A 10,521-nucleotide genomic window follows, 5' to 3' on the forward strand; every position below is an offset into this window, starting at 1 on the left:
AGTTATTAGATCACCAATTAAAATGACTAAACTATACTGAGATCGAAAGATAGATAAAGTTTAGACCGTAAATCACTTTTCAGGACGAAAGTTAGTATTAGTGATATTAGGGACTTATAGCGAGATCGAAAGATGCTATTTGTTAAGAGTGGACCGAGAGGACCTCTTTATTTCCCGCCTCATGTGTTTTGATTTATACCTGTTTAGTATGCTGTCGCCGAAACTATAACGAACCGACCATCCTTGCACCCCTTTTATTATCTATTTTTATCCGTATTTTGTTTATTGTCTTTATTTGTTGTTAGCTGTAGACCAAATCAATTAAACCCCCACTTTCGTTACCTTAGACTAAATTAGACAGCTATTAATTACTTTCGCCTCCTTGTGGTTCGACCCTGTTACCACTAGCCTAGGTTAGTCTTAATAGGAAATTATAAATCTTATTTTTGGTACTCACAACGACGGGTATCAAATTTTGGCGCCGTTGCCGGGGAGGCAATTGTTCTAATTTTTGGTTGTCTTTATTTTAGTTTGATTTTCGCCTCAAGGGAAGACTGAGTACCTTAAGGCAGTTCTTATCTTCTCCTTTAGTGTTGTTTAATTGCGATTGGAGAGTCCACTCATGTTCCATTCTTGGGAGCAAACAGTGGAGATTTGTGGGAGATGTGGCGCCGAGGGGCATGCTTCTCACATTATGTGTCGAGCGGATATGGACCAAGTCTATGCTTATTGGCATTATAAACAAGATCATTATGCGCCGCCACATCCGTGCTATCAGCAAGGCTTCCAAGAGCCTTCATATTCCTTTGCACCGCCTCGGAAGGCCCTCTTCCTTCTGAAGAGAGTGCGGAATTGAAGTCTACGATGGAGATGCTTAAACTCCAAATGCAAGAAATGGCTGAACAGAGAAAGCTTCTTTCAAAAGACTTGAGCTTCTCTTGGCTCAAGTAGCTGCCGAGCAAAATGATGATGTGTATGACTCGGAGGATGATGATTTGGGGAAGATGAAGCGTCAATTGAAGACTTCAATGCTTGTGCCACATGAAGAATTCGATCAAGCGATTTATGTGGTCGAACGAATGACATTGCGAGAAGGAAGAGCGGTCGATCGATGGAACCGGTGGTCGATCGACCGATTATCTTTGGAGGAGGAAACTACTCGATCGAGTAGTGATGCTGTTCGATCAACCCCTGCAGCCTTGGGAATTGTTAAATCGTCACCAACGCCTATTTCGGATGACGATGAGAAGGTAAATGAAGACCACTTCTATCCGATTAGAGGTAATTCCACTCCTTTAGTCGATTATGTGTACCTTCCTACTCCTTCTGTTGAACCATTTGCTGCTGTAGGATTGACGCCTCCGTCCCGGTTTGGGAACAAATTGGAGGAACATCGCTTTGTTTCTCTTTCTACAGGTCTTGGCAAGTTCAAAAACCCCGGAGGTGAGTTGGGTGTTCCTAGCTTGAAGTCTGGCACTGCCCGGATATATGATCCAGGAGGAGGTCCTGATGAGGATATGCCGTCTAAGAAGAAGCTGTGCGCTGAGGTGAAAAATTGGGATCCGGATGCCTCGAGACGTTGTTGTTCTTCCGTTGCCATGTTGTGGAGGCCGGGAGTAGATTTGACGGTTTCTGAAGCCACTGCATTCAGTCAGAAGCCTAGTAGTGGGCCATTCCGTGGCCGTTCTTGATCAACTATTAGTTGATCAATTGCTTCCTCATAAAACATTGTTTTTGTTGCTTTTTGTTAGACTTCCTTTTTAGTATTTTGTGTGCGCGAGACTTCGCGTTTTATTTCGCTTATTTAGGATTTTTAAGTACTTTCGACTTTATTCTGGGTTTTGCGCAATTTTGGGCGCGTATTTTTGTGCACTTGCAGTATTTAGAGCTTGTTAGCTCAAATCATTGAGCAATTACGAAGAAATAAGAGGTTGCAAAAGAAGTGTTTTGATCGATCGACGGTTCCGGGTCGATCGACGATCTGCAGTTCCAGGAGACACTGTTCGTGTTTACCTGGTCGATCGACTGCTCTTCTTGGTCGATCGACCACCTGTCGCTGCTGTACCTGTTCACGACCTCTCCCCTGCTGTGTTTGGTCGATTTGCGGACTTAAGGGAGTTTTCTACTCCGCTTTACTTTCCGTCAAATTATTTATTTCTTCTATTTTCTCAATTGTGCACAATTTTACCGCTTCATTATTGTCTTTCTCGATTTTATGCGTGGTTTTTATTTGTCTTTCAGGTACTTATTGGTGGCACTGCTGGCCACTGAAACCTCCTAGCTCACGCTGGTTTGGGGAGGTTTCCCTTGCTGCGCTTAAAGTCTTGTGAGTTCCTGATTTATTTACTTCATGTCTTATTTTATTTCTCGCAAATTCCCATTTCTCTTTTCTTCATTATATGATTTTGCACAATGGGGACATTGTGCGATTTGGTTTGGGGAAGGGTTTTGCGTCGCATATCATTTGTTTGCATTCACGTTTAATTTTGTTTTGCATTGTTTTCTTTCATTTCTCTTATATATACAAAAATTCAAAAAAAAAATTGAAAAATTTCAAAAAAATTCCATAAAATGCACGTTTATTTTAGCATATAGGTCGAGTCGGAACGGTAGTATTTCCATGATGATTTTGCATTTGCACCTGTTTTGCCTGAGCCTTGCTAGATTAACATGTTATTAGTAGAATCGTTTATGCATACCTACGAATTTTCGTTAATTTATTTGCTGAGTTTGAGACCTGACTTAGAAAATTGGCAAGCTACATCATATTTCTGAGTTTTAGAGCCTATAACTGGTGACATTCATGACCGGTTTATCTAGGAATGTGAGTAGTACTCCTTATGAGACATGTTTCCTTAATTTGCATAAATATGAACCTAATCTACTTAATACCTGTATGCGTTCGGTTTGTGGATTGTCGACACATGTGGTAGAGGTTTCCTTTTATTCATTTTGCCCATAAACTCCACACTGCCAAAAATATCCTTTTTGTCCCATTTACTACATCCTACATTTAGCCTGTCCTTTGTCAAGCTAGTAGTCTGTTTTCTTGGGGTTGTTACTCATTTTTGGTGGCATATGCTCTGTTGAGACGTTATTGGGAAGATGAAATAAAGGAGGGAAAGAAACAAAGTGAAAAAAAAAATGAGAAAAGATTCGAAAAAGAAAGAAAAAAAAAAGAAAAAAAGAGTTCTGTACTGTTCAAGGCAGTCGATCGACTGCCAATTATAGTCGATCGACTGAAGATCCGAGGAAAAAAAAAGTCAATTCGCATAATTTAATCCTTATCTTTTGGCGATTTTTGCTCCCATGTTTCATTTATATCCTATGGGGAGTTTATTGATTTGTTAGTTTGGAGATTGTGAGTCTTGTGCTTGCTATAGCACCGTTTCGTTTGATTATGAGCAAGAAGTTGGATGTTGCCATTTGGTTCCGTTTTGGTACTAGCTTGATCACCTGTACCTCCACTTTTCCATAAAACGTTTTGCCTCTTTTTACCCATACCTCACATTTCCATATTTATACCTCGGCATGTGTCATTGGTCATCTGCTGGTTGGAATGCATATGTACGGTTATAGAGATCATTTTCATATTTTATTGCTGGCATGTCTTCATAGGTCGTAGTTAGGTGAGAGTCTTTACAAATTTAATTCTTTCTATCTTTCACATATTCACCTGTTCTTATGAGAGATTTGAGCGACCCGCGAGAGTCCAATTTGATAAGTCTCTACAGTTGACGGTTCAGCAGTTTTTAACGACTTTATAATTCGTTTGCATGATTCATACACTAGTTGATTGTTGGCTATGCATTAAACTGGTTTAGGCTTGACAGGTTGCATTTCGCTCTGAGACTGAACTCGTTCCATTAGGTTATTAGATCGAGTCTAGTTCTTGCTTGGGGACAAGCAAGGTTTGGTTTGGGGAGATTTGATGCGTGTCTAAAATATGATGTTTCACACTTTATTCTACATGCATTTCAGAGCTCAAATGTGCAATATATGCCATTATTTCCCTATTTTCCTCTACTTTTGTGTTTTTGTCTATTATTGCAGAAATATGAAGAATTGAGCGGAAATCGAGCCGAATCCGTCCCTAAGTAATTAAAATTGCATTTGACATGAAGTATTGACTCGAGGGACGAGCTTGGTGCGCGTTTTAAGGCCTAAAGATAGCAAAAGCACGGGTGCGTACGAGTTTAACATGCAAAGAAGCACTTCACAATATTACAGCCTGCTTCAGATGGTAATATCTCGAGTTCTATATCTGATAATCGAGTGATTCCAATTGCAGGTGAAAGCTTATCCTCTTAGCTTTCCAACGCCGTGTAGAACGCCTGATTTGACCAAGGAACGAAGAAATGGCAGCTGTTTTAAGATCGGTGCGCGCTGCAGAATTCGTCAGAATGCACTCTTCAGTCAAAGAACCTTGGTCGATCGACTGATGCTTATGGTCGATCGACCAGAGCACGACATCAGAAGCTACTGTTCAGTATAGGTTGGTCGATCGACTGAGCAACATGGTCGATCGACCAAGTTACGAGCTGATACGCGGATTTAAACATAAAGATCGAGAAATACAAAGCCCAAAGCTATATTAGGTTTAAGGATTTAGTTAAGTTAGTTTGCTATATAACGTAACCTGACTAAGAACTTTAATCATTCAGTTTTTCATTAGGTTCTTTATCAGTTTAGTTTATCAAATAATTAGGGTTTGGGAAACTATTTCGCATTGGATTTTCGTTGTGCTTTCAATCATTCCGTTACAATTCTTCTGCGATCTTGGTATTCTTCTTATTCCAGTTTATTACTTTATTTGCACTTATAGATTTAGAATTGTTAGTTAGTCTCCCGAACCCAATTTATCATTATTGTTAATTGTTTGTTCATTCGTTTTAAGCATGAATTCTTCTACCTATTTCGTTAATTTCATTGTCGTTATCATCGTTAGTATGAGTAGCTAATTAGTTTGTGCTAGGATGTAGGGGAATTATAGTGTAGGCGGCAGAATAATGAACACGGCCTGATTCGCAAGTCAGTCGATCGACTGACATACTTGGTCGATCGACTGACCTCGTGGGGTTTTATTTTCGTTTTAATTGTTTTAATTCTTTATTCGACGAATCGAGTGCACACGACTAGTTGAATGATAAGGATTTGACTGACCCATTAGATCGAAAGATAGGGACAGTTATTAGATCACCAATTAAAATGACTAACCTATACTGAGATCGAAAGATAGGTAAAGTTTAGACCGTAAATCACTTTTCAGGACGAAAGTTAGTATTAGTGATATTAGGGACTTATAGCGAGATCGAAAGATGCTATTTGTTAAGAGTGGACCGAGAGGACCTCTTTATTTCCCGCCTCATGTGTTTTGATTTAGACCTGTTTAGTATGCTGCCGCCGAAACTATAACGAACCGACCATCCTTGCACCCCTTTTATTATCTATTTTTATCCGTATTTTGTTTATTGTCTTTATTTGTTGTTAGCTGTAGACCAAATCAATTAAACCCCCACTTTCGTTACCTTAGACTAAATTAGACAGCTATTAATTACATTCGCCTCCTTGTGGTTCGACCCTGTTACCACTAGCCTAGGTTAGTCTTAATAGGAAATTATAAATCTTATTTTTGGTACTCACAACGACGGGTATCACTTACTAAGGCATTTTGCAAATGTGATTTTTGAATGAGCAAATAGTCATCTGATCCGTCCTATATCCAGGTTAGCTAGAGTCAGGATCGTCCTAGACTAATGCTGGAAAGGGAACAGACCCTGCACCAGGCGGCCATATGAGGCGCGAGCCTATTGGCGGTGCAAGGGGGTCTCCCCTTGTTTTGAAAATAAGAAAGAAAAGGCATGTTTAGGCGCGGGTCAGTCAACGGTTATATCACTAATGGAAAAAACCCCTATTGCGTCAGTTGTAAATGGCCTTTTGCGTTGGTTTTGGCCTGACGTATATCGAGGGGTCGTATTTGTAATGCGTCAGTTGTAAAACTGACGTAAATGTTGATCATTTGCGTCAGTTGTACGTACAGAACCGACGCAAATAGCTTACATTTGCATCATTTCTTAGTAAATAACTGACGCAAATATACTTAGAACTGACACAAATAAGTCATTATTTGCGTCTGTTATTTGTAAAACTGACGTAAATGTTGACTATTTGCGTCAGTTGTACGTACAGAACCGACGCAAATAGCTTACATTTGCATCATTTCTTAATAAATAACTGACGCAAATGTACTTAGAACTGACGCAAATAAGTCATTATTTGCGTCCGTTTTTCTCGTGACTGATGTTATTGACATTTGCTTTGGCGCCAAATTGGGTAACCTTTTGCGTCATTCCTTTACAAGATATAAAAACTGACGCAATTGATTATCATTTTTTTTAAAAAAAATATAAAAATTTGCTACCAAAATTTTGGCAGCACCTCCCCATAATAATCATCAAAATGCCAAAAAATTTCAACCTGCAACAAGATATTCAACCAAAGGACATTACATCTCATTCCAACCAACAAGGTTCCAAAATCAATCCAACCAATAACGGTCCAAAATACAATCCAACGAACGTAGTTCCATAATACAATAATCTAACCTAACTAAGTTTCCAACCAACAACGTTCCAAAATACAATCCAATGTATAAAAATCCAACAAAAGTTATAGTTACTAAGGTCATAGTTACCGATGTAATCTATACTAAATGTATGTTATCTAAACATTTATTCGCCCAAACTTCTCTTGCCATATTCATATCGATCATTGACATGGATGAAGTTGCAATATTCTGCATTTTCAAAATCAGTATTATAGTAATAAACGTAAATGAAGAAAGAAAATTGACAATGAAAACTTAAAGTAAGATTGAATTACCTGTACAAATTGTATCTCCGCAGATTTACAATAGTTGAAGGTTATGTCATACATCCATTTCATGACATAATAACCACACTCATAATCCTCTGGTTGTTGCGGACACTAAAATTTTAAAAAAATACAATTAATAATAAGTATTAGTAGATACATAAAGTAAGATTAAATTACCTTTTCTTTTTTAGAATTGCAAAAAAAGAGTCTAAATTTTGTTTATGTCAATCTTAACTAAGTTTACAAAACACCATATTTACTTCACATCTTATCATCACATTCATACAACTAAAGATGGGTTTCAACGAAGGAGTGGGGGGACACGACTCATAATAAGAAAATCATAACCAGGCCAAACATAGAGTACTTGCTAAATTGACTTAATGACGCGTACAAGAGATTCCTCATAAGGCACTAAGATACCTAATTCGCTATTCAAGACACCATAACGCTCCTCATAGAGATCATACGAGACTAGCCAACCGTCACCTTTTCCACAGTAAAACCGGTCCCTAACAATACCTAAATACCGACCACAAATCCCATCTGGTAGCGAGACATGGTATAAAATCGTCCAGGATTTTGTAACTTCATATTCAGCCATAACCCACATGTCAAAAGACGAGGACATAAATCCCTTCATATTATGTCCTCTCTGTGCATTGACCAAACCAACACACCCATTGAAGGTGACAATAAACATATCGGACCAAGCATATTCATCTCCTACAATAGGAAAAGCTATCATTCTATACAACTCAGCATTTAGCGCATCTACGTTTCCAGGATCACCATACTTATCTAATAAGAAGGCGTAAATTAAAACAAACTAATAATCGTCCATAGTGTCGTTTGAGGAATCAAAGGGAGTGTGTTGCCTTAGTCCCTCTCCCTGACAGTATTTGTTTGATGTAATTTTGGGACTGATTTCTTTAATTCTTATATATAACTACACTCACATTTCAACAACGTGTTGGACAATATCGACAGATGAAGGGAAGGGAGTTCATAAAAATCATTTGGGTAAGAGAGGAAAAAAAATGACAAGGGTATAATTGTTACGTACCGTGATCTCTTTGATATATAGTTTAGTATTTTTAACATTATAGTTGCGTCGTCCTCCAAAAGCACAATATAGTATTCAAGCACCTTCAAGAACCTTTTTTATGTCCATTGTCTTAAGATCCCTTTTTTCGTGAGTCCAAAATATACATTGTGTTGAATCCCACGCAAACGACAACCAACATCCAATGATTACTGTGATCAAAACATGACAAAATCATTACATATGACAATACTACTATTGAGTTGGTTAGGTTAAAGTCTGATCATGAATTTACTAAATTTGAATTTGCTAAGGAAAGATTGATTTTGTTAGGTCAATATGATGCTCGTAAGATTGCAAACAGTGGTCTATGACTTCAAGACTTGGAGGGAACTGTATATAAAAAAAGGCATGGAGAAAGTAATAAGTCACTAGTTAACTCTAAAAGCAAGAAGAACCTTCAATCACAAATTAAAGTTGCGTTCCCAAGCCTTGTCTATGGTCTGTGGACTAGAAATGAGATTATAATTTTCAAGGAGATAATTAAAGAAATAACCCTTCCCTTCGCTCTTTATTATTGGAAGCGAACTAAGCATTAGCCAGTCATGCGCTTCCTCTTAGCATTTCAAGTTAAAATGTGAGTGTTATTCTACCACTAGTTCATAAGCTAATCCACAAGCAAATACCTCAAGTCCTCACACCTCATTCGACTTGACCAAATGCTCCCCTTCACTCAAATTCGCAGATTCGGACATTCAACCAAAATTTGCATTACGATTAACTAGACATTCCAGGTTCCTCAGGATTACATACATTCATATAAGCATTACCAAATGAGCTTGAAGCATCGGTTGGGAAATAAGGAACCAACACCTCCCCCAGGTACACTACCAAACCAAATCCCACTGATTATTGACTATCTAACCTGAGGGAATGGGAAAGGGAGGTGCTACAGCTACAGATATAACTTAAAAAGCTAAATAGCAGCCAGTTTAATACTTACCCTTCATGAAATGCTCCCATGATATATTTCTTTTCTTCTTGAATTTTCATTGCATGGGCAATATACGCTTCACATTGTTTTGGATTATGCATGTACTCCAAAAGTTTCACGGGGCACAAGTATGCAACTAATTTAGTAGTTTCGATTGTAGTTGCACACTGATACAAGAAACTACAATTTCCATCATAAAACCGTGAGGAAATTAATAACCAAACGATTAGTGAACAAAAGACCAATAAATGAAATAGGTTTATATATACATACCTTTCCCAAGCTTGAAGCATAACAACATTTAGCCATAAATATCGGAACATCTGCCTAATTTCAACGACGGTCAAATAGCATTCAATATCATTTTTCTCTCGGTAATTAAATACTGAGGCATCAATCACAATTTTGATGCAGGCAGTGGTCGACAAGGAGCACAACTTCTTCTCTAAGATCTGACAATGATAACTCAAGGTTTTAACTTCCTCTACACTAAGAGGTGCTCTATCATCTTCTTCACCTCTATCTTGTCCCCCCTTGTCCTTTTCAAGGGATGTTGCCTATTATAACATAAAAAGAGTAAATAAAAAGTGCCCAAATATTACCATGCAATTAATCTAACCTTAGCATCAGAATCTATAAATAAATATAATTGAACTTAACTACCTTCTTTTGAACCTTATTGCCAGATTCTTTAGTATCTTTGGACTTGACTTTTCTCTTTCGAGTCTTCTCTCCTTTATTGGCCTAATAAAAATAATAATATTTGAAATATTTATTTGATGAGAGTAATGTTAGGTTTCTCACTAAGTATGACAATGGTCTAAATGTTATAGATGAAAATCAAGTTACCTCATCATCACCTAACAAAATCAAGGTTTTCGGCCATTGTGCAAAACTCCCTTCCACTTCTCCAACCTTACTAAATCCATTCCATGAAAATGGAAGTAGTGCATCAGCTTTAATAACTTCATCGATGGACACATGGGCGTTCTGCATGGTCAATTGTGTGTTGTGTACCTTTTTGCCTTTAACCCATGGTGAAACCATCCCCTGAGAAGCAACCTTCACTTCTCCGTCTTCAATGATAGAAAGTCGACAAGGAACTCTCTCCTAAGACATTGTCATAATACAATTAAAAATCAAAAGATCTGTATCAAAAGATCAGGAAAAATAACCCAGTTTGTCAGTTGGTTAGTTGGTGAGTATACTGTCCACAGAACAAAAATTCACAGTCTGAATGATGCACATTGTCCAGATCAGTCTGAATGATGAACAAAAATAACAACTTTTATCTTATTTTAGCCTACTGCCATTTCTGTCCCTACTTTATGCTAATCATTGTTTTCTAATTTATTTGCAGTATAAACTATAACACATCACCGAAACCTCCAGCAGTTTGTGAGTTTGTTAGTTTGTGTTAGGTGTATCATATCTGATGCCTATCAATTCATGGTTTCAAACTTCTAGTTTCAAAGTCGAGTATGTTATGCGTTCTGTTTCAGATTGTTTCAGATTGTTGGGTTGAAGCACAAAAATTCAGTAATAAACAAATTCTACTACTATTTAAATAGTTTTTGTATAAATAATTTTTGATGATAACTTACCT

General features: G+C 37.7%; 1 protein-coding gene across 1 annotated transcript; it reads right to left on the reverse strand.

Annotated features, from left to right (window-relative positions):
- Positions 1–6,492: 6,492 nt before the first annotated feature.
- Positions 6,493–9,963, reverse strand: LOC141633196 (uncharacterized). The gene is made up of 7 exons (XM_074445642.1): positions 9,765–9,963; positions 9,579–9,659; positions 9,189–9,472; positions 8,925–9,095; positions 7,943–8,133; positions 6,883–6,987; positions 6,493–6,796 (listed from the first exon to the last, which is right to left on the reverse strand). Exons 1-5 carry the CDS (start codon positions 9,960–9,962, stop codon positions 8,055–8,057), a joined length of 813 nt encoding a protein of 270 aa, XP_074301743.1. The 5' UTR covers position 9,963; the 3' UTR covers positions 6,493–6,796; positions 6,883–6,987; positions 7,943–8,054.
- Between the last annotated feature and the right edge of the window lie 558 nt (positions 9,964–10,521).

The sequence above is a fragment of the Silene latifolia genome, chromosome Y (genome assembly GCF_048544455.1).
Source record: "Silene latifolia isolate original U9 population chromosome Y, ASM4854445v1, whole genome shotgun sequence".
NCBI lineage: Eukaryota > Viridiplantae > Streptophyta > Magnoliopsida > Caryophyllales > Caryophyllaceae > Silene > Silene latifolia.

What these genes read in the sequence shown, in the direction of transcription:
- LOC141633196 (XM_074445642.1), bottom strand. Translation starts at nt 9,962, where the DNA reads ATGGTTTCACCATGGGTTAAAGGCAAAAAGGTACACAACACACAATTG. An exon ending in TTTTGTTAGGTGATGATGAG is followed by an intron (nt 9,660 to 9,764) that starts GTAACTTGATTT and finishes TATTTTTATTAG; the next exon opens with GCCAATAAAGGAGAGAAGAC. An exon ending in GCAATAAGGTTCAAAAGAAG is followed by an intron (nt 9,473 to 9,578) that starts GTAGTTAAGTTC and finishes ATGTTATAATAG; the next exon opens with GCAACATCCCTTGAAAAGGA.